At 36.7% G+C, this 25,847-nt stretch overlaps 1 protein-coding gene across 1 annotated transcript; it reads right to left on the reverse strand.

Annotated features, from left to right (window-relative positions):
* Window positions 1–307: 307 nt before the first annotated feature.
* LOC104537996 (protein EFR3 homolog A-like) lies at window positions 308–20,820 on the reverse strand (the record flags this gene model as incomplete). Its single annotated transcript, XM_010181031.1, has 4 exons — window positions 20,789–20,820; window positions 3,972–4,048; window positions 2,064–2,191; window positions 308–458 (listed from the first exon to the last, which is right to left on the reverse strand). Coding segments are annotated over exons 1-4 (366 nt in total), but the record flags the coding sequence as incomplete, so codon positions are not given.
* Window positions 20,821–25,847: the final 5,027 nt, after the last annotated feature.

The following is a 25,847-nucleotide window of genomic DNA, read 5'->3' on the forward strand; positions in this document are numbered from 1 at the left end:
TCCAATGGCTCCATGAGATTGGTTTTAATGATTCAAAAGATGAACTCATAGAACTGCTTTCCCGTTCCTTCCTGAAGAAGTTATTTCTCCAGGGCATGAGCCCAGCCTCCAAAAGAATTTGAGAGACTGAAAGGAAACAGTTTTTCTGCCTCCAGCTTGTACCTGCTCTGCCCAAGTGGTGTACTCTGCCACATAGAGTATCTTCTCAATTCATGTTAACTGGCAGATACTTTGTGACTTCTGAAACTACTTCCTCATAGAAAATAAGCAGAGATTTATTCTGATTTGATTTAGTATCGTTACTCACAGAATTAGTTCCAAGAACCTGCAGCTTTGGTTCCCCCGACTCCAGAAGCTTGGCCACCATATGAAGGAAACTTTCCACAAATGGTTTTATGCTTTGAGAATGGCAAGCCATTAGAAGCTGGTCCAATGCCTCCATGGCAATTAAAACATACCTGAAATTTAATTAGACAGACTCACATAAAGATGTGCTACATTTATCATTACCTGAATTAGTTCAATTTAGGTCCTTATTACTACAAAAATTAGAAAAGGAAGAATGGAAGGCACATATTTCCCACTGTCTAAAAAACCTGAAGTTACTGATATTTCCTACATTCATATTTTTTCCTCTTTTTTTTTTTGAGGGGGAGAATTGAGTGTTTTTAGAAGGGAAGTCATAATTCTTGGTAACAGAGTAAATATAGTTCAATTTTCTTTCCTATCACATTTTATTTTCAGTTTTAAATTCCAGCTTTCCTGTCTACAAATCCTCTATCCAAATCCCAGTATGGAAAGCAACCAATCTATGCATGCTCCTGCAGAGTCAGGCAACATGCTAAGTAAATGAAACAAGAGAAAGAGAAGCAGTGAACAAAATTAATTACACTAAAGAACAGCCATTTGGCCATTCTACAAAGTCATAATAATAGCTTTTGACATCATGAAGGCCAGAAATGATGGCCTGTGACGGACGCTGCCTTTCTTTTCCAACTCCTGCCACTTCTTAGACTCAGTATTTTCCTACTCCATTTCCAAATTCTTTAAGATATTCTCCCTCTTTTGACTCTGCAGTCTTCAAAATTTCTACCTCATATAGGACTTAAGAGTATGACAGAGTTTTAAAGTTCACATTTAAATACAATTTAGCCAAAAGGGCTCAAAAGAAAGCTATCCCCACTTCCCAATATCCTGAATGACATTCAAGGGTGTATTAGGTTTACATGGCAAGGCTTTGCTAGCAAGGGGACTGCAGGAGTTGCAGAAGTTGTCAGAAGAGCCAGCTCCAAGATGGACCCACCACTTCCCAAAGCTGAGCTTCTCAATGACACTGGTAGCACCCATAGAGGACCACAGGGGAGAAGATACCACACTGAAGACCATGGAGGACCCCATGCTGGAGCAAGTGGATGTGCCCTGAAGGAAGCTGCAGCCCATGGAAAGGCCCCCCTGGGGCAGAGGCTCCTGGCAGAAGCTGCAGCCCTGTGGTGAGGAGCCCACGTGGGAGCAGCTTTTCTAGCAGGACCTGTGATCCATGAGGGACTCACGTTGGAGCAGTTCTGGAAGGACTGACTTGTGTGGGATTGACCCAACAGTGGAGCAGGGGAAGAGCATGAGAAGGAAGAAGAGGCAGAGACAAGATGTTATGAGCTGACCGCAACTCCCGTTCCCAATCCCTGTGCACTGCTTGTGGTGGGGAAGGTAGAGGAGCCTCAGAAGAGGGGCTGAAAGGAAGGTGGTTTTAGCTTTGGTTTTATTTCTCACTATCTTACTCTGTTAATTGGCAATAAATTAAATTAATCTTCCCCATGTTGAGTCTCTTTTGCCCACCATGATCTCCCTATCCTTATCTCGACCCATGAGCTTTTCATCTTATCTTCTCCCCCACTGGGCTGATGAGGACTGAGAGAGTGGCTGAGTGGGCACCTGGCAGCCAGACAAGGTTAACCCATTACAAAGAGACTGGGTTTGTCTTGCCTCCTAAACTTGATCAGAGCAAACACGATGAAATCCAGCCATATAATAGCAACTATTTTTAATGCTGTCACTTATTTCCTTACCCATAACGATGTCTGACAACATCTCTGCTCAGTCTCTCTGCTAGGTATGCACCAATACGATCCAGCTTTTCTGGTGCAGAAACCGCATAGAAAGTCAGCTTCTCCATATCGGCTTTAACAAGACCATCCTAAAAATAGACATACAAAAGTTCACAGGAGTATAAAGTTTCTGAAGTGTTTTTCCTTTTGTCTGTATAACATTTAAATATCCGAGCCATACAGCTGGGAATAAGCTACTCCAAAAAATCCTTTTGAGCAAAATTGTCAATAGCTTAGCTGCAAAAATCAGCAACATAAAAAAAAATGAAGAAAAATATTTTTTAAGGAAATGAAGTAACTACCTTCCCCTACCTTTTTTATTTGGGGGGGAGGGAAATGGAAATTCCAAAAGAAGTTATATAGTGAGATACCTCATCAGTTCTAAGACAAACTTTTTCCCTACTGATAAAATGTAACTTTTCACTTTTCCCATTCCCCTCCATAATGCATAATGATGCTATGATGCATAAATTTGATGCTATATACAAACAAGATTGCAGTTTAAATACTTATTTTTTCAGTGTCACATCTTGGACAAGGCTGACATATAGGGTACCTGAAAGTTAATTGTTAGAACAAGAGCAAAGATTAATGTATTAGCTCCAATATGGATTGTGATACAGATCTCCTCAAGTGAGGTTATAACTATTAGCTAAGAAGGATAAGGCTTTTTTTTTTCCCTAGAATTTCACAAAAACATTATCTTTTTCAAATAAATTACTTTGAAGCTTTTAACGTACTCATTATTAATTAATGCATTTTATTAAGCAATTCTTCTCATATTTTGGAAAAGGCATGGACTGGCTTGTGTCCTGCACTGAGCCAATGAACGTTAACAAAGACGGAAACTAAGGAATGTCAACTCAGAGCTACTGAGTGAGACTAAAGCTGTAACACAACAACTGTAGCATTTTTGAGAGTTTCTACACCTGTATCAAACATGTAAATTAAAAAAAACACCACAAAACCTTTACTATTATATTGTTTCATACTTTCAATATAACAGATACACAGGAAGTGTTTTCTTTGAAGCCAGTAACATACATTAATACAGTAACCAGCACTCAGGAACAACACATTTTAAAGAAAAGCCCACCTACTTTTTAAGAGTAACGTTATAAAAATGCTGACTGTTCTGCTTGCTTCTACTATAACAGAAGATAACAAAATCTGGTAACACATTTAAAAAAATACAGCAGCAGAAATACAAGCTCTGGATTAGTCTGAACCACCATATGAAGATGTATAGATATAGGTGTTACTAAATGGTAACGCAGAAGTTATTTATTTTCACAGAGAGCAAGAGCTGGGCTGTAATACAGCTTCAAGACTGTTCAAGTGAAATGAAAAAATCTCTATATGAATAACTGGACAAATTAAAAAACGACAACAAAATAAATCTCTTTGGATCACAACAGTCTACCAGAGCTATAAACACTTACACAGTCAATACGTCAAGAGTTAGAAAATTAAAATCTTGTAGAAAGACAGAAAATGTTCACACCTGCAAATACAACAAAACAAGTGTCTGTTGTTCTAAATGGTTATGAAGTTAAGTGCTACCTCTGCTGCAGAATACCCTGTTTAATTAAATCTCTGTCTCTCTGAACATCACACACTAATTTCACTCTTCAATATGCGCAACCCTGCTTTGAAAAGGGAATTAGAGCAGATGATCTGCAGAGGTCCCTTTCCAGCCTAATTATAACACTAACCTCTATTAAAGCTATGAAGTCTTAAAGCAGAATTTACTGTAAAATGTGAAAATAGACAGAAAATATAAAATTTGAAAAAAGTTGCTAAAGCATTAGTTACAAACCAACAATTTTCAAATGCTGATCCCTTTAAATTTCTAAAGTCATCACTCACTTTTGGATCTTCAGGAAATATGTTATCTACCAGACGCTTGTAGCGAGGTCGCAAAGCAGCACAGCAACAGCACACTCCTGCAGAGGGGTTTACACAAGAGAATTTACAATTAGGTTTTAGGAACTCCAGTGCTTTCATTTTAAGTGAGTAGCTGACAAGGAAGGAGGAAAAACATACAGTGAATTCAGCTGCTGGCTACTATCAGCAATAAAGCAAAATTAAGGTAATAGAAAATTAGAAGGCAAATAAGCAAAACTACTACTGTAATGTAATACATGTGAAAATATGCAAACTGTTTGTGTATTAGAATGCACACGTTACCCAGACATACTTTAAAACATGCAGATAAACCAAGAAATTTCAGAATGTACTAATATTTAAAGCAAGGCTACATCATTTGCTGTTTTATCCCCAATCTGAATGATCATTTTGAAATGTAACCAAACATGCATTATGTTCGCTCTTCTACGGAGAGTCAACTAGGAAATCTTCTGTTTTACAGGCAACCATATAAAGCAATATAAAGCACAATATGCAAAACAAGCTCTCCCTTCATTATCCCACTATTTTACGGGGCATCAGACAAAAGACAAGTCTCTTGAGATAAAGAAAGGTATTTTTCTGATCTCATTTCTACTTTACTACTAATACTGTACTCATATGAATATACTCAGAACAATACATGTAAACGGCAATTTTATTAATTTAAAAAGTCATACTGCCTGCTCTAACAAGATACAAACCTACAAAGTATAGTTTGTTTTTTCTAGCATCCAGGACTAGTATAACTTTGAATAATTCCTGTTCACCTGAAGTAAAACCTCAGCACAAAATAAACCCTGAAAAAATATTTCTAGGTATCTGTCCAATTGTTTTTACCAGTGAAGATTTTTTCCCAAGGAACTTAACCAAGTTTTAAATGTTTCAGTGCACACATTATCAGACTAACTCACTGGTCAGGCCCCAGCTTACCATTAAAGCAGCTCTGCACCTGGCTCAATACTCTTTGTACTTCCATTTTCCCACTTGAATTTCTACCTTATGGACCACTGACATTGGTCCAGAGTAAACAGCATGTTTGATTACTACTGAGTGTAACAAAATATTCTCACAATAACTGTAGAAAAATATCTTGCTACAGCTCTCTGAAACATAACAAGAACAGAAAATACTGCAAAGTGCTGCATGCAAGGCAGAGGGAATTAAAAATGCTTTTAGAGTTAGTTTCTCCCTCTTTAAGCGACAGGAGAAAATCCTTGCAAAGAACCACAATTTAAAGCTTCAGGAGATGTTTTAGAACCACAGTAATTACATAATTTTAACATAAAACCTAGATACAGTTACTTCTCTGAGAAGGATGAAAAATATCAGATAACAGTACCAACTCATTCAGACAGCCTTGCCAGATGGGTTCACTTAATGGAAACCCAATACTGTTCAAACAGAGCTCTTCAAAGTCATGGCACACAGTGACTTCTGGTATGGAAAAACGGCCTAACAATAACTATATCACATGAGATTTGCAAACCTTCTCTTCTTCCCATCCTGGATTTTCAGTAGTATATTTGCATTGCTATATCTTTAATTACAGCACAGTTTACATTTAAAAAAACCCAAATACCTTTTAAAACAATCCTATACCATCAAAATATAAAACAAAAATATGAACTTTAATGTCACTAAAGAGATTTTCTAAATTAAACAAAATATTCAAGTATTAGAAAGCTAGAGTTAATCTGTCAAAGCTTCCAGCCTTCAAAGATATTTTGAGTAGAGAAATTTAAGCAGAACTCTATCAGAAAAAAAATAAGTGACAGGCTCTGCGAGGAACACTGAAAAAAAGAAAACCAAGAGCAAAACCCAACACAACTAACAGTCATGAAACACACTTTGTCAGAACGTTATAAATCATTTCTCAGTGTTTTGATATAACCAGGAAGGAATAATAAAAACACAGGAATAGTGTTTGGTTTTTTTAAATAAAAGTATTGGTGTAAGAAAAAAAAAAACCAGACAAAAATCAAGTCTTAACAACATACATTAAAAACAGACTGAACCAAACAAACAAAATCTATGGACATTTCTTTACATAGATCAGAAAAGATGAGAGAGAAGCTGTGCAATTGAAGAGGTTTTTTCTAATTCTTGGATAAAAACTTAACTCAAATAAAAGTTGATCCAAATAAACAGATTCATCTCACACAAATAAGCTGTTTTGTATGTCTACAGAACACAGTCACTAAGCCAGGTAAAAAGAACCTGTTCTACTTTTTAGATTTATTGCTGAAAAAATCCTATGACAAATCCCATTCAGTGCCCGGCAAAATTTGCATCTTAATGGTCTCCCCCTTCAAGACAGCTTTATGTAATTTTATACAAGAAAATATAAAGGTTAAAGTTGTATCTATAGAGAAGTCCACACTGTTACATGATAGTCTACATAAAAGGCTTAAAAAATACTTATCATTTACTCCTCCAATAATGGGATTTTCCAAGTTTAAACATGCATGTTCTCTTCTGCTAAAGGACTCCTGTAATCTGCATCTTACACGTTAAGACTGTACATATTTCCCAGTTGCATGGGTACTTCTTTTTACACACATTTATTCTACACAATAGCAGTAAGAAGAAGCAGTCAGCGTTATCAGAAAATGGTAATTTCACCTACCCAAACACATACACGGTCTTGGTTCAAAAGCAGAATTATAACCATAGGCTTTTTCTTGCTCAACAGTTGGAACTGGGACATACTGCCTCATCCTGGGTATGACTGCACTCCCCGGGTACTCTCTCCTTTTCCGAAATTCGCTCTCCCACGCTAGCACAGAAGCAGTTACCTCACGCGAGGGCTCTGCGATACTGTCAGCTTATCTGATTAACTCTGTGACATCCACACAAAGCCACCAAACACGTGAAAAACTTCAGTATCAGATTCTGGTAACAAGGCCAGGCAGAGGAACAGAGAAAAGAATAAAAGCTGCATCGTTAACGTGCGATTCACAGCTCATCGAATTAAACTGCACAGAGACCGTTTCATTGCTTTAACTTTCCCAGAACATGCAATTCATTTTTTTCCTGTGACTAGAAGCAAAAAAATCAGTACATTTTCAGAAAAACACTGTGTTCAATCAGCTGCCACATCTCACTGTAGAGTAAGAAGTATTTTAGCAAAAAATACTGACTTCATCTTGCTGAAGAATGGCCAGAAAACATTTCTTTAAGGCAAACTGCTGACTAAATGGCTCGTTAAACAGAAGGGTTTATCTCTAAGATTAGAAAAGCACTTTAAAAATTAATAGGTTAATGAAATTAACATTCTCTCTAATAATACTTCAGTATGTAAGAAGCAAGGATTACAGAATTTAAATCCTTAGCATCCTTACTCACAAACACTGTGATACATCAGGTAGGAAATCAATTTGGAGGTAAGCAATTCTGAGGATACTTTCTGACTTCCCATGACTTATCATCATTTTATCGTTTTACTTGCCACATCAGATCCACTTGGGTAACACAAATACAAGATTTTCATGTAGGCATTTTTATAAACCCTGGAAATTATAAGGTATTGGTTTTAATAATATCACAACTAATAGTTTCCAGTAAATGACAATTCCATACAAACTCTAGACTTAAGAGACTAGTGCGAAATAACTAGTGTTAACTGCAAATAAATTCAGAGAAAACACTGAGCTACAAAGAAACTGTCACCATGTAGTTTACTAAAGAAACTCTGTGCTCTGAATTAGAAAAATCCACATTACAACAAAGTTTTATTTCAAATGAGTTTGCCTGAATATTCACTTCTACATCTTACTCAAAATTACAGAAAAACAAAACCTTCAAGCTGGCTTTAAACATAAAGCATTGAGTTCCACCCATCAAGTCTGAAGCAGTCAGGTCATTTTCCTCTTTATTAAAGCCCAGCAAAACAGAAAATAAATGAATTTTTTAATTTATCAAATATATCCAGAAATAAGTGCATAAACTAACACTTCAACCACCACACTGGCTATACCTGATTATTTTGAACTGTTAATATCAGTTGATGCATTTATAATTGAGAACTAAGACTATTTTCAAGGGCATTCCCCTTCCACTATTAAAAACAGATCAAATATTTTAGAACAAGGAAATTATTCTGGCCATATGAGGGAGTTAATTAAAAATATTCTTCAACCTGCTATAAAAAGAACATCTGTGGTAAGGACGTGCACAGCAGCCACTGCCACGTCCCTGTAACGCACTCCCAGAGAGACCGGAGGATGCATCATTTACACAGTGTGAAGTCCCATCCCCCAGAGGAGCTTCTCCGTCTCTTCTCCAAGTGCTGTTTGACTTCTGCAGAACTGGTTTCTAACCTCTCTTCACCAATAAGCAGCAAAAAAAATACCTAATGTGCAGATGAAATTTGTCTTAAGAACACGATCTTCATCTTGATGTCAACTTCTGACCCCCATGAGAGCAAAATCTCAGCAACAGCCAATGTGGAGAATTTAATCCACTGTCTAGGTTTGACAATTTCACATTTATTTTAAAAATATTTTGGTTTTCAGATAATTTGAAACAAATGAAAAAAACCCAATTGACTTTCTCCCAAGACTTCATTCTTGTATTAGACTTGTAAAGGTAATTATAAAACCAAACTTCGTGCAATGTAACTTCACATTGTGTTCTTCTAGACATGAATCAACATGGAGAGGTGCACAGCATGATACAGTGGAAAACATGCAAAAATAATTTGAATACAAGCTTTCTGTGAAAACGAGAAATGACAATGCATGTCAAGCTACTAGTAAGAAGGAGGAAAAGAAAAACCCAACCTAGTCAAATAAAGCTTACCCCTAAGCTTCTTCAGTGAAGTATCCTTTTCAGAACCATTAGCAATTAAAAGAGATCCCCAGGGAAGATACTATCTCTTGGAAGGTGCCTTTTAAAGACTTCTAATCCATTAAAAGGAAGTTTTCCATTACATCAAGTTCTCCAGTTTCGTTCTTTTTCACAAGTTCCACATCTGCAGTGTTTCCATCCTGTCTCTTCTTTCTCTCACCTTGGTTGTTTTCACACAGTAACTTTGTTTTACTTGCTCATTTCTGTTCTCTTCAACACCGCCTCCTCCTTTCCTACCCCAAGACAGTACCAGCAATCTATTTTTAATACAGCATTAAGAATATCTAAAATTAATCCGGTTCCAGTGAAAGAAGCTCTACAGCTTATTATGAATTTTGCTTCTTAGTTCTTGTCCTTACTTATCTCCTTATGAAGCTGGCCGTAACAAGGTCATTTACTTCTCATTAGTAAAGCAACACACAAAAAAAGAAGTTTTGTCACTCCGACTTCAGAAGACATCTGGAAAGATACATCTACACAAACCTCCTTGACCTCTCCCCATTACACCTGGCATGGATAACCTGCTCATGGTTAAAAAAAACAAACCTGTGTAAAGTCCAACTTCGATTCCTGCTTTCAATACTGGGTTTGCAGTCAGGAAATTAGTCCTAGGTGATATATCCAGAAGAGGAAAAAAAACAAAGGGGTTGTTGTCATGACACTCCTGTTTCTAAACAAATACTGAATTCATAGCAAGGTATTTCATGAATCAGTGAAAAATGGGGACATGAGCAAACTACTGGACTAAATGAGAAGGGGAGGGAAAAGGAGGCTCATAGTGCTTTGTGTAATCTCCAAAGCACATGAACTGTCTTTATTCCTCCATCCAGACAAGTAATGTCAAATGGAGCAGAATCATAACAAATGATGACAAAATACCCACTGCACTTAAAGGCCTCATCCAGCAACACACTGAGCCAGCCCGATACCCTTTATCTAGTATTTAATTCACAAAAAAAAAAAGCAAAGCATTACCACCACAGTCTCCTACTTTCACTAAACACGAATACTTTGATTGGTCTCTCCTTGTCCAAATGCCTGGCTCCTCTTCAGATCAGTGGGTACAGGAGAACAGTCTCCCCAGCACAGGCATGACCCTAGCATAAAAGTAAACTCCCAGTACCACACATTCAAATCCTGGCTTCACTTTGGCCCTAACCTATTCCCTAACCTAGATGAGTAGTTTTCAGAACACTTCACAGCTGCAGAGGACCACTGCAGGTGACAGATAAGCATGCTGTAGCTGGCCAACTGGTCAGCAAGTGCCCAGGGTTGCAAGTCTTCTCAGGGTGATGAGCACCTGAAACTTCATACATATAAAAATCTGAATGTAGAGAAACATGAAGAAGTTTTATGACTACTGCTACTTTTTTTATTTTCTTAAGACAACGCTGCTGGTTGTCTTCATCCAATCCACAGTGGAGGAACAGCTGCAGTGGAAAGAACTCACAAAATCTTACACTGCTGCCCATCTTTTTCCTCAGAAAAAAAGGATGCTCAGAACAGTTTTGTCACTTCTTTATCACAGGTATCCCAATACTGCAGCATCTAGGCTGGGAGGATTAAATTCTCCACTCCTGCCCAATGGTGCCTTGTAGCACACATTGCACAAATGCACAGTGCTGAAGTGGACCAGGGAGCAGGCACCACATTGACACTTGAACTGCACCATGAAGAGAAATAAGGCATGAGCAGCTTTCTGTGAGTGAAAACAGCAAGTGCATAATGTTTAAAAGTCCTGATGATGAGGAAGCAAAAGCTTGCAGGCTTCTTTCTGGAAGCCTTAAAGTTCACTCACTGGAAAGGTTTAGCTCAGAGAATTGTATTTTAACTAGTTCAGAGTAAGCCACTGAACTGTATACAAGACATGTAAGGGTGTGTCGACCTATATCTGCTTTTTCCTGTTAGAACCCCCCAGATGCCAACATAAGCATGGAGCTTCAAAAACAAGTTTTACCCTCATTTGGGCACATTCAGCTATAAACCTCAGTACATATACACAGATTTTGAAAAACATTTCTTATTAAAAACTTTCTGTATAAAAGTAGTTCAATACCATTATTAATTACATTAATTTTATTTCATACACTGTACATAAAAAGCAACATAAGAAAGAGAATGGATGAAAACTTTTCTGTGACTCTAGAACCATACTATGGTATTTATAATCCTTCCAAGGCACATACACAGGGCTCAAAACATGACAAAACATCTGTTCCTGTTCAGTAACGAAGTGTTTAAATTCTACTGACATTATTGAAAATTAAATGCTAAACAAAAATGTTGCCATGTTACTTTCAAAACCAGAGTGACAGCAGATACATAAGTGTAAGAACTTAAATTGTCAATTAAGTCCCAGCAATCTTCAATTAAGTATCCTGTTTGTGTCTATACCTACCCATTGGATTTCCCCAGAAAGTATTCACAAAATGAGATACTGCAACTCGAACACGTGAACATATATACAGAAGAACATGAAAATAATTTAGAATTAAAAATTTGAAAAAAAAAAAACCCTCTTTCTGTATTACTAGGAACAGGTCCTCAGAGGTGCCACACACTCCATTTTACACACTTTCTTTTCCCTGCAGAGAGTCTTAGCAAGTTCATCCTACCCTCACAGAAGAGCAGCTTTGTGCTACAACAAGCAAGCAGAAGTTTATGCAACAACTTTTCAGTATTAAAAATTTTAAACAGAATGAAAGACATAAGTTACACTAAAAAAAAATCCTCCTAGGTTAATTTGACTTATAAAATATCTGTGTGGTTGCGATCTTTCCCGTTAGTTCTAACAAGTGCTCCATCTTCAGTTCAGGTTTCCCAGAATAACGGAAAAGCAGCTGTTCCAAAATTCTGAACTGTTTTCTCCTCTCCAAAACAGTGCGCTTTAAGGGTAGAACATATGCCTAGCTAGAATCATGTATCCCAGCTAATTAAAAAGCAGCTTCTCTCCTCGTGTAATTTCTGATCAGCCACAAAGTACATAAGGAGGATACACGCAGCTGATTGCCCTTCTGTGCATCTTCAGTATCTAAAGACAATGTCCCTTTGATACTGCAACTGTTTCCCACCAAACTAAACCGTTCAGTCTAGGAGACAGACAGCTTTATATTTATAGACAGAGAAGTAGTTATATATCTATCTACATATTGTTAATCAGCAAGTCTTGGTGCCTCAGCTCTCAGTAGAAACCAGACAGGACCTCCATGGGCCCACAGACTCACTGGTTTCTACAGCAATCCAAGCCTTCTTCCTCACCACGCTGCAATCCCAACAGCAAAAATAACATTTTGGTAGCTCTGAAGAACTTTAATCTCATGTCTAAACTAACATCGATAACAGATCACAATCTCATGCAAAATTTAAAAAAGCACGCCTACAGAAAAAGTATTCGATTGGGCTTGCACTGCACTTATTACAACAGGGGAACTCTGCTGGCTCCATCATATCAGACACAGATCAATGATAATTCAAGAGCTGTTCATAATCTATTTCCTATGAAGTTCAAAAGTAGGGTATCAGCATCCTAAAGTCCTCTTCTAATCATTAAACAGTTATGTTCTAATTAACAAAATCTGTTTTAATCACAAATTATTCTGTATTTTTAAAAACTTCAAAAGGAGACCAACAAAATATCTGTGAAGATTTTATCTTCACGTGTTTCCTTTACATACTAATGCTTTATAGAAGTATCAGGAAGGAGTATTGATTTAGTATAGTAATATAGCCAAGTGTTAGGTTGAAATTCCTTACTCATTCTCCTACTAAGGAATGACCAAGCATTCTCAAGCCACAGTTAAAGATTTTGGGTGCGCATTTCAAGCCAGAGTACAGAACTTAATCAGCAAAATACTGTAACACGTCCGAAACCAATTTAGAATCACAATTGTGCTCTTCTTGAAAAATAAAAGGACTGTGATCTTTAACAGATCTCAAGTTGGACCTGAAATGTAAGCCTGAGTTATACAGGCACCAACTATTTCTTTTTAAATCATAGGGTCTAGAATTTTACTCAGACTTTACATACTATAAATCTTTTTTTTATAAAGCCACTGAATTAAAAAAGAACAACAAAAAAGTTGATTTTGAAATAAAGTATTTACCTTTCCTCACACAATTGTTGGAGATTTTGCACATCTTTACAAAAGATTAACTCTTAATTCCATGTTTCTCATTTAGAAAATTCAATATCTGAAAGAAGCCAAAGTTCTTAAACACAAAATACCGGTACTTCAGTAGCATTCATGAGTTCAGTTATCTTCACATGTAAATTATCAAAGGCCAGACGGTACTTTAACTACAATGAAACCTTTTTGCTGTTATTAAGAATGAGTTAAGAGCATGCAAGTCAGACTACTGCAATATTCACTCTACCCAAATACATTTAATGATTTAAACTTCTGTTCAAGAAAACAGTAAGTACTCCACAAAGAGATTTCCTAATTTGCTTTTTATATTTAATACTTGGGCCAATTAAGAAGTTTCCTAGTTTACAAATGACTTGCTAGTCTTAAGGTTCTTAAATATATCTGTGCAAGGCAAGGACTCTATCATAGCTTTTAACTTTTGATATGTCAACAATTATGACATGGATCTTATATTACAAAAAGTTACATTGACCTCAACATATGTACCAAAAGGCTTTTATTCTTTGAGCCAGTATGAGTCAAGGGTCATTCCCTTGAACACATCAGCTACAATAAGAATTTGCCAGCACAATTCATAGACACAAACTCCCAAATACGTAATCAAGCAGAACTTTGGCTGTTCAGTCAAACACCTCCAAAATAGCAAAATTCATAACTGTTCACCCTTGGACATGATCATGAGCTGAAATCTACAAGACAGTAGATGAGGAAGCACCTCATTCATCTACTTACCCCAACTTTCTACTCATTCCTGTCTAATTCCTGCATTTATTAATCTTGAACGATATAACTTTCTAGAAATGAAGCAGCACTCTTTGATAACCAAGAGTCACACATAAAGTTAACTTCCATCTTCAGCAAGACACAAGGTACCCGACATTCTAGACAGTCACTAGGAATCCTAGCGGTCAATAATAAGAAAGAAAGTCCATATACCACATACAGCAAAGGCCAAAATATTTTTAAAAGCAGTTTAACCCGGTCTTTACACAGACACATGCATTTAATCATATAGTGGAAAACTTGCTCCCCTCCCAAAAATCAATTTTTCTTTGTTGTCATGCATTAAATATAGGACACTTGCATGCATAATCAGCATGAGCCTTCTTACCCTTTCGTCCCATGACTGGGAAATCAATAGCAAACAATGCTGCACATGAAGGTTAATCGACTGATAGGAAAACCAGCAGCAAAGTGATTTCTGTAAACAACAACGATAGCCGTATTTTAATAAAGCCTGAAAAAACTAGTAAGCTATATTTTAACATTTGGTCCATGTATAGTTTTTTGCACATGTATGGACAGAAATAAGTTCATCTCTACAGCATTTGATCTCCTATGTTATTAGACCAGATTGCATGAGCATATATGGCAATAGCTGAAAAAAAGAAATTCTTCAGGTTTTGACAAGGAATGGCTGAGACAAAATTGTTCATTTCTTGACTATACTGAAGTATGTTAGAAAACAAATGGAAGGAATGAAAGGAGGAACAATTGTACTGATGCTACTAGACATTATTTGCAATGTGTTAATATGAGCGATTTTCACTTTCCATGGAACTGCTCCTGAACATTAACTTTCTCAAGTGGGTTTAGGATGATGTGTACACAGACAGAATTAACAGCTAGCAGAAAACAACAAAATGAACACTTGCTCGAAACCAACGAGTCTTAAAGAAATCTATGCAGATTCATTAAAGAATATGGAAGCAACGACCTCACTGGCACACAGAGTTGCTTAAGGTATCATGAGTGAAAGGGAAATGTACAGAGCTACAGTTTTCAGCTACAGGTTTCTCTTGGTTTTGTTTTGGGGGTTTTTTTGTTGGCTTTTTTTTTCCTCTTAAGTGTAATCAAAGGATGCATTAAGAGAAGTTACTACTTTTCAATGTAGAAAAGACAATCATCTAAAAATCAGATGAAAACACATCTGCATCTAAGTGTTCACACACTGAAAGCATTTATTGTATATTATTATGTGAAGAATCCATTATGTATTTTGTGACCATAGTATTATAATAGTTACAGATATTCTGAAATACAGATATTTTCTTTTACTGGCATAGGTCTAGCAAATGGCAAACTGCCAAAGGCAGCCCAAACCACGACATCCCCTTGGCAGTTGTTTTTCAATTTCCTGTGTTGATTAATTTAGTAGCTGAAAGATGGACTTGATACAGGGCTGATTGTGTTTCTCATCCTCTAAGGTAACAGCATCAAGCAGTGGACAATGATTCGAGATACTCCTGCATGTAATGCTTCTGTAATAGCAAAAATATGACTTTTTAAATAGCATTCTAATGTATTTATTTTAACACTATTCTAAGTAGTCAACAATACTGTCAGGAAACTAATGAGTTTTCTACTGTATATAAAATAAATTAAAGCAATTATAAAAAATGCTTCATTAAGTGGAAGGTCTCATTTAGGGTTTTAAAGTACCAAGGGTACATGAGAAACATACTCCAGATGAAGAAAAAAGTAAGTTAGATAAAAAGAGTGGAGGAGGCTATTAATTAGAACTATGGCTTAATTTCCACTAAAAACATTAAAGTGCTTAGCCCATGAAATATTTATATAGACAGATTCAGGAATACATCTCGAGCGACCATGGGTATTTTAGAACTCAATTTCACAGCGAAATAAATCTTCCTTTCTCATTAACAATCTCGTTATTACTTATTTATTATATATAGAATAAACTCTAGAATTGCAAAAGACAAATAGATGAATTTCTCAAAATTGTTGTGAGAGAGGAAACAAAAAATGAGATTATCTACCTCTTAAAAGGTGTTAAGAACATTAAGTATGAGTTAAGAATTTTCTCATTTCAAATTCCATTTCAACTGCTGTTTTCCTTCCTACGCTTGGCAAGGAAGCTCTATTCAAACAGAAAACCATCATTTTAAAAGTCTGGGTTTTTTGTTTTGGTTTTGTTTTGCTTGTTGGTTTTTTTTGCTGGAGGGGCAGGGATTGGTTGTATGTTTGTTTAAAGACTATGAAGCAATTTGACTGAAACCAGTAACACCCAAGAACAAACCAAAAAGACAAACAACTATTCATTTGTTCCATCTTCTCTGTACTTTCATCTCACAATCTAGGGAAGCCACCAGCACACACCAACTGCAGACAAGTTGTCTCTGCAAAGACAACTGGCCAAAAGCCAGACGGTGCCTGGAAAGCCAAGAGAACAAAATGTTATGTAGTTTAATGAGAAGCAATCAAGGTATAGAGCATACTTGGAGAAACATTCTGGTTACCAAAACAGTCACTTCACTGTAACCACAAGTAGGCTAAATCGTGGTTTTGATGAGTTTTTCACATAATTCCACATAACCCATACATGTATCTCTTAAATCAGAGTGGTCTCTTCTACCTGGCAAATATTTGACAGAACAGAATCATAGAATTTGTGGGACTGGAAGAGACCTTTAGAGGTCATTTGTTCCATGGAGAATCTGTTCTATGATGTTCCCAGGCACAGACGTGAGGCTGACAGGTCAGTAGTTTCCAGGGTCCTCCTTCTTAAAAATGGGTGTGATGTTCCCCTTCTTCCAGTTACCAGGGACTTCACCTGACTGCTGTGACTTTTCAGGTATCATGGAGAGTGGCTTGGCAACTACATCAGCCAATTTCTTCAGTACTCTGGGATTTATCTCATCAGGTTCCACAGATTTATGTGTGCACAGGTTCCTCACGTGGTCATGCACCTTGTCTTCACCTAAAGTGGCAGGGACTTTGTCCCGCTGGTCCCTGTGTTGTGGTCCATTGAACTGGGAGGGGTGAGGAGAGAGGTTGTCAAGTGAAGACTCAGGCAAAAAAAGCTGTTGAGTATCTCAGCCTTCTCCTCATCTGTTGGTATCAGCTCACCATTCTTGCTTATCAGTTTGGGTACACTTTCTTTAATTTTCCCTTTCTGGTTAACATACCTGGAGAAGACCTTCTTGTTATTCTTTACATCCCTCGCCAAGTTCTGCTCTAGCTGTGCCTTGGCCTTCCTAACCTCATCCCTACGCAACCGGGCATCTTCCCTATACTATTCCCAGGATATCTGTCCCTGCTTGAACTGCCTGTGCATAGAGGGTGCTCATATTACTAAATTTCACAGCAGTAATTCAAGGGAAGAACGTGAGAAAATGACATTTTTAAAAATCCTTATTTTTATAAACTTGCTCTGCTAATTTGCAAGTTACAGTCAGTCATACAAGGACCTGCTAAGTAGAAGCTAAACTCAGTTTAATGTAGCAATCATTACTAACAGAACCTTGAAACACAAAGGTATAAGTATGTTAATGCCACAAGTAAGAACAAGAGAAAAGAATAAGAAAGGAAAAAAGAAACACATTTAGCTACCACAAGTAGCATTCTTATAGTTAGCAGGCGTTCTCAGCTGTATCACACATTTTTTTCTAGTCCAAGCAATTTCATTTTAGTATAAAATCTGCCTTTAAGTTAAATATTTAATTGAAGTCAGGGAATACAGCCAGTAAGTAGGTTAGCTGTTTCTGGAAAAACTCATTATCTACCAAACTGCGTATCAAGCATCTGATTAAGTGTGAATATCTGGAACATAATGTCCAAAAAGAAGGGAGTCTTAAACAAATGTTTTGATATATGATTTAGCTCTGTTGTTTTTGTTTGTTTTTTTTTTAACAGAAGCATTTTAAAATTTCAATCCAAATGCAGTCAAGAAGAAAAACCTACCCAAACCATCCATGTTCCATAACACAAGTATATTACATGGAATTACATGCACAAATTATCAAATAGGGAAACTGACAGCACACTTCTTACCAATGAAAAACATACACTGCCTGTACTGCAAAGGCTATCTGGTTACAAGTTCTTCGGTTTTGTCTCTAAATAAAAGGACTAATTAAACTTTTAATCCACCGTTTCTTTGTGATAAGGCACAGCTGAATCAGTTAACAAAATAGTTGTGGCTCAAATCAATCTACTCTTACTGTATTATAACAGCAGTGAGAAAACACATTTGCTTTCCCAACATTTCAGAACTTGCATTTCAAATTCAGATGAAGACTCCATGTTCATAAACTAATCTTGCATCAACGCCCATATTATTTGCACATGAGGAACTATACATGAAGCTATAGCTACAAAAAAACATAGGGAAAATCAATCCTTTGGCATGGTTGCTGCAAGTGGTGCAGCAATTCTATAGCAATACACCTCCACTACAGGCTAGATGTCAATACAAATGCCATGCCATGCCATGGCTAGTCAAAACCATTCACTGACATCTTAAGGACAGCAGACTGAAAATTTTTTACTTATGGACTATTACTGCATTGAGACTAAAACCTTAACATTATTTCATTAAAGACTCAATGCTGCACTATACCCCCATATTCTTAAATGGGATCACTAAACAGCAGTATCAGTAGAAAATTTGATAATCCAATATGTAACAGCTACTGCAGAGACCAGCAGACATGGCTGATAAGAGGTTAAATGAGAAGAACATTACCTTTGGTTAACTGTCTGTGTTCATCTCTCTCCCACATCCCAGTTCTGACTACATGCCTATTTTTTGACCAGCTAATATTGAGGGAAATAAAAAGTATATTGGCCTGTGAACATTTAATGTACAGTAACTTCAGATTGACTTCTGAGGTGTCTCTAGGAACAGGTAAAGTCTCCAGAAAGAATAAGTAAGTCTCCTTGTCCAGTCTTTCCATATTATCAGTATCTCGGCCTCTCCTGACCTTCCAAACCACCACTTTTAAGTCTAGACATTCCCTAACTACTGTACTGAAAAAAAAAGCTTAAAATTATTACCAGAAACTGATATAGAGACTCAAGAAAGCAAGCAGGACAACACTGGAAGAGACAGTTGGTCAGTAAGACCCAAGAACTCCATCAGACTTGAACTACATATTATTATTCTACTTCATTTTTAAAGAACCCATTCTAGAATGCCAGAAAACATTTTTGGAAAATACTTCAGTCCAACAGTATTTTCCACATTTTATTCCAAAAGATGCTCAATGCGCTTGTTGATGTGTGGAAGTACAGAACTCCACGTCAAAAAAAATCTCAGCTTTTACAAACAACTGAGCTTTTCAGATTTCAAGGACAAACACTTCAAGATTTCAATATGCTCTGAAAACAAACCTGTGTGATCTCCACAGAAGCCATAATTAGCAGGCAGAAGCTTTCCCTTTCACGTGCAACAAAGCTGAAGTTTTGAAGGCTGTCTCTATGCACATTGGTAAAAAGTACTAGTCACAAAGTGATGCTTGCTTGCATTAAAATCTAATCATGCCTCTTCAACACCACAATGTTTGGAAGGAAAACATTTTAAAAGTACCATTATTTTGTAAGAATTGCAATACACATGCATCTGTTAGGTTACCTTCCCTTCACCCATACACTTAAACTTATCTAATATACACAGAGGAGAAATAAATGGCCATGTAGTTTTGAGTGTGTCACTACAGATAAATATTGCAATCACTTGTTTTGGTCAGTTGTTTAAGTTCCATCTTACCGTGTAGTAATGCAAACTTTACATGAACTACAGTAAATAAAGCAATAAACTGAAAATAAGCAATAAACCAGATAGGTTTAGGAAAAAAAATAAATCTTAATTATCTAGTTTAATTGTTTAAAAAAAACAGTCTTTCATAGCAAAAGTGAGTATCATGACAGAGACCGTAATAGAACTAAACACTGCAATTGAAACACAGCAGCACTTTCTCGTATTACAAAAGTGGAATCATCGTAGAGTTGGAACAATTTATGCCAGCTGCTTCTCATGTAAATACACAATATCATACGTACATATTTGCCACTATTTTGTTACAAAAACCTCATGTTTATGTAGAGGAATAATTTCAACTATTTATCACAAAAGCAGACAACACCTCAATACTTACAGTAAGGCATTTCACGTAACAGTGGCTCAATTGACACAACACATCTAAGTATTTTCACAGTTACACAACAGCCACTTGTTAAAGTGTGACCATGTAACATAAAACCTCTAATTACTGTAAGACATTTTTAAGTACCCAGTAATCACAGCTAACAACAAATATTCAAACATTTACTTATGAAATTAAGTATTTGTGAAACTCATTGCAAACCTATAATTAAAGAGCACTCAGTATGATTGGTACTGTAACCTTATGAAGTCTGCTTTATCCAAAGGCTACTGTTAGTGACTTTATTAGAGACCATGCAGAAATTTTCTAAACAGAAAAATAAAAATTGTTGGAATTAATACTATTATAATACATTTCCTAACTTGAGCCTTCATTTTAGAGAAATTTGCTACTCTTCAAGGTAAATAATTCGATTTTTTGAAACATCTGCCTCAAAAAATCTCATTTAACTTTGAATGTTAAAATTTTAAGTCTTGTAACTTTATATCCTAAATACTAATTTCTTCTTCTATGAACAATATTTGTAAATTTCTAAAGATAAGATTATAGCTATGTTGGAATATCTTTTTATTTGCTAAATACAACTATGTCAGAACATACTTGAAATCATAAAATTAATCAAAGTTAAACTGCAAACTTCTTACTGAAAAGGAAAATGCAGGTTCCTTTGGAAAACATACGGAGATTTACAAAGGCAGAGGCTGGATAATACCAAGATACTAAATATCTTAAAATGACAGCAACTACCATAATTTAGTTTTTGATTTTCCCCCATTTTAATTTTGGTAGAATTTTTAACCTTCAAAGAAAACATCGTAACAGTAAACACCCCTGAAGACCATGTTAATGTACGTAAGGTAATAATACTTACTGCCAGGCATTGTTAATCAGGAATCTGTCTTCAGTTTTGCAAAAATATCATAAGCTATAAAGAAATAAATAAAAATTCAGTCAAGACAATAGCTTTAGACAGTTTACATCCAAACATAAGTAGAAACTTATGCAGAATGAGCCAAAGTCACATTCTTCAGCGCCAGCATCAGAGGCTGTTACCACAGAAACCCAGATACCACTTTATCTGGCCAGACGACATGCAGGTTTTGCCAATTCTAAAAATTTAGTCATTCTGTTCCTGCATTTGATAGCAGAGTAAACATTTTTTTCTCTGTATTACTTGGCATGACCTTTCGAACTGTCACTGTTTAAGATGCTAAATGCTTTACAGGATACTTCCACTTCACAGCACTTCACCCTTAAAATGCCTGTGAAAGGTTTCTGCTCCACACAAAGAAAAAATATGCTGAAAAATCTGCGGGGGGCACTTCCTAGGACATTTTTCTCCATGTATCAGAAAACCGAGATTTTTAAATCAGAGAGCAAACTACTAAAACCAATAGCTCCTCAAAGGATTTCGATGCAATTAGATATTTTCACAAAATTAACGCAACTGAAGTGACAACAATCTATTTTGGGGATAAAAATAGCCTAACCTAACATTTAATTAATTAGTATTAAAATGCAAACTGTTTGAAGATTTTTCTATATTAAACCAGTGCACTTAGGTTTTATTAATTGTCAAATGCAACCTCTCTATAAATAAGGAAAAAAAAAAATCTCAGTTCAAGAGACTGTGCTGCTGTTTTCAAAGATAAAATAAAAAAAAAATAAGCTAGGTGAGACTTGTTTATATGTACACACACACCAAAAAAACTCTAATCCCAGACATTGATAATGTGAGAATAAATATTCTATTTGGTCACAAAATATGTTTTAACGTTCACACACTAAAGCAATGTTCAGAGAGGCTAAAATAAACTTTATTCTATTTGTATATGTATTTCAATGAAAGGTTCCAATTTGCTGACAGCAACCATGATTAAAAACAGTGCTCCAAAGTAATGGATTTAAAAATCCTATCCTATTAGAAGGCTGTATGTCCCTCTCCAAGGACAGAGTTAATTCGTAATTTTATAAAAAGAAACATGCGCTGTGGATTGTGATGTTCAACAAACACACGGAAAAGTGAAATCTCTAATTTAAAGTGCAGTAAAGAACTTAGCTGAAAGATCACAGAAGACAGATTTACTGACATATTAGAACATAAAAATGCGAAGAGCCTGATGAGAGGTTCAAGGGAGTCAATCGCCAGAGACTCCACGTTTCACCAACCATCCCCAGCAGTCAGGAATTCCATACATTTTGCTAGAACAAAGTTGTTGCTAGCAAAGTCAACTAGCTTTAAAAAATCTTAATACAGAAATTACTAGAAAATATGTATATGCAACTAAGACAGCTGTGCAAATTTAAGACGTTTTATTTTGGTTTTAAATGGTTCACTGGATTTCTAATCATTTTATGGTATGTGTCAGGACCAAAAATTCAATATGAAGGTGGCCTGGCTTCTACATGCAGAACAGACCACACAATTTCCTCTCCATAAAGTGGGCCATCACAGGCTTGTTAGCCCTGGGGCAACGTTTAGTCCACAGATGCGGAAATCTGTTACAGTTGAAGAGAACTAAAATAAAATAAGAAGCTTCCCACCATGAGTCTGCTCTGCTGTTTGTCACTGAATTAAATTTCACATATCAAGAAAGGAGGAAAAATCCAGAATCTGACAAAGCAGAACTTGGCTACAACTGGAAAAAAAAGAGATATGGCAAACCATGATATATAAGTTAGTTTTCCCAAACAGTCTAACATTTACTGTTTAACATAATCCATATAATTTTGTGATATTTGACACCTCACCAGAAGCAAGTTAAGGATGTTATGTACCTGCACAATGTATCCTGTACCAAAGCAACTGACTCCTGCTTTTAAAGAGGTAAATAAGAATTAAGTCTAATTTTTTGTGGAGGTTTGAAAGGTATTTTTCTTTTCCTAAGGATATAACAGTAATTCAGAACCCAATTATAATCAAAGTACGATGCTAATGAATGTACCTTAAAAGGTAGCTCAACACTTGTATGAAACATACAGGTCATTTTGCTTAACAAAAACTTTCAGTTTAGTTTTAAGGATTGACAATTGGCTACAAAATTTGGCTGGGAAAAGGAAATCCAAGATGAATTTATTATTTTATCTGATTCAAGCAGCACTAACATAGGCCTAAAAATATACTCTGTTCTACTTAATGGTTACGATCATCTTCTTCCTCCAGTTATATGCTCACATGTGATTTTTTGTCATTACTTTAAATAACCTGGGATCTGAAATTAAAGGGCAGTTTAGAAGCAGCAACCGTTTCTTATTATCACAAGATTTCATAAATGGCTCCGAAAGCCAAATAAAACAGACATTTTTTTTCCTGTCTGCCCTAAACCAACAGATCCCTGTAAAAGATCTAAAACAGAAAAATGTATGTATTGTTGTGCTACAGGTAAAATTAGCATATCTGAGGTTTTGTACTTTCTTTTAATAAGTCCACTATTACATTATTCTGTTATGTAAACTATAAATGATTAACTTGATTTTAAGTATTCAAAATGAAATTGCCAGCTGGGCTCCAATCCATTCCTCCAAATTAAGCCGAAGAAGAGCACAGGTTTAAGCATCTCTGACAGTCAAGCAACCCAGGCTGGCCAGGCGTGAACTAAAATATTAAAAATACACTGGATATTAAGTTTTTACATCACCTGGTTGCCCACCCATATTTCCTATTTGAAAAATTAATCTGTGCCTTTCGTTTTGAAGGTAGGCAAATGGCCAATGCAAGATTAATAAGTCACATGCTCATTCCTAAAGATAGACAGGCTCCTACTACAATGCTCAGAATCCAAAAAACGCAATTTAAAATGGATTTACATAGCAGAGTGCAATTCTGTGCAAATACTCAACTTGATTTTGAATTACCTTTCTCAGGTAGACAAGCAATGCCACAAGTGAGCCTGGCTGTATTCACGGGGCTACCCTGTTCTCTCACCCAAGAGAGGTCATCTCAACAAAGTGCATCTAAAAGGACATTTGTCCTGCCTAACTCCAGTGAATTCTACGAGTAGATGGTTTCAGGACAAGAAAAACCCTGCACATGAAATAAGTGTTCCTTAGCAACTCTTCCCACCATCTCAAAGGCCAGTTCAACCCAACATCCATTTCACTGGCAAAATCAAAAGCAACATTCCTATGCCTAGCTACAGATGCCAAAGGTGGGTTAAAAATCCATCAGATAAGTACTTCTTGTTCTATTACAGCTATAGAAAACATTATTTATTTTAAAAATAATATCCAAAGTTACTTATGAATAACACAGTAATTTTACAAGAATTACTTCCATTACAGAGTTAGGCCGGGCAGTTAAGTCACTGATACCAAGCAAAGCTGCTTCTAACGTGTACATTTTACAATGTAGATTTCATAATTAGGAGTGCAATCCCCTTTCATTATACCTGAAGTTTAATTGACAAGTCTGATTAATACTGTAATGCCTCCCTTTCATTTGCATGTAGTATAAAATGTGTTTATTCTTTTCTACTGCACAACTTCAGATAAGCAGTAGACAGAAGCTAATGCTCATCATTAACTGCAAACATTTTCATAACATGATGCTAAACTTAGATATTTAAAACATTTGTTTAATTACAAACTGTATTCTAATCCCCATTTTTGTGAACTTTTTCCTGAATCAGAAATTAATCCCTTTCAAGCAGCATCTTTTTAGACAAATATAAAGAGTTCTTAAAAGGCTTAAATAAAACCTGTGCATAAGCTTGTACGCATATCAGGGCAATACAACCACGCTTTCAACCTCAAGCCACCAATTTCTCAGGGAAATTTTACCACATTTAAGAGCATCCATACACTGAGTCTTCTAGTAAGATGCCCTGAATACTAAGGCTACTCAAGAAAATATTTTTAGTTATTCTGAATGCATCACAAAGTTTTCACGAAGTAGATTACCTATACTTTCCCAAAGTTTTGGCTGTTACTCTGGTTTTACATTGCCTTCTCAATTTGCAGAGCAAACTCTGACGTAGTGCTATAAAACATAACTTTGGGCTAGCAAACTTTATTTTGATATAGGAATTAAAACTCTGCTTGTCAGTTACAGCCATTTCCACAAGTTTTTCAACAGAGCACAGAGATCTCTCAGTCCACTCCAGGATCTTTTTTCTTCCTAGTATCCCAGCTCCAAACACCATGTGAAACCTCCCTAACTGTATTCAGCTTAACAAAAGCGAAGTTGTACTATAATTAGTGCTCAGTAACAGGATTTGTGAACATACACCTCAATTATCTAAAGCATGGCTCCGTGCTGCACAATTAACTTTAAAGCAAAAGACGAACCTATTTAAGAAAGTTCACAGTGTGGTTCTTTTCTTAATTTGCACTGTGTTCGGTTAATGCTTAGCAAGACCTCGCTGTGTTATGGTCCACTTGAGGAAAACCAGCTTAGGGAAATCCCTAAACCACGGTCCTCGACGGCTTCGCTGCTTTCAGATTGACACCACAGGGATACCTGACAAACACGACTGACTACTGACAAGGTTTTGGCTTATGATTGCCTCATGGAAGGTCTTCGTCTCTGGAGAGCGTCATGCAGACACCACTCAGCTGTGTCAGGACCTCAAGCCCTCTTCTGGGAAAGGCAAGGGGGGTCCCGCTCAGTACTACCACCCTCCCAGGACAGCCGGACGGAAGACGGGGAGCGAGCCCGCCCGCTGGGAACAGCGCTCAGCAGCGACCACAGGGGCACCCTGAGCCGACTGCCCTACTCAGCTCCCGGGCTAGGGGCTGAGGCCATGTCCTGAGGCTTCTTCTCCCACCGCTCTGAGGGGTCCGGCTGCCGCAGGTCGGCCCGAGCCTCCCGCCACCCACCAAAGCCTCTCCGCAGCGCCCGCCCATCTGGCACGGCATTCTCGCTCCCAAACGTGGAGAGAAAAAAGGAGACGGCTTTGAAGACGAAGACAAGTAAAGAGACCGCTTCTTGG

Source organism: Mesitornis unicolor, unplaced genomic scaffold, assembly GCF_000695765.1.
Source record: "Mesitornis unicolor isolate BGI_N332 unplaced genomic scaffold, ASM69576v1 scaffold27853, whole genome shotgun sequence".
Taxonomy (NCBI): Eukaryota; Metazoa; Chordata; class Aves; order Mesitornithiformes; family Mesitornithidae; genus Mesitornis; species Mesitornis unicolor.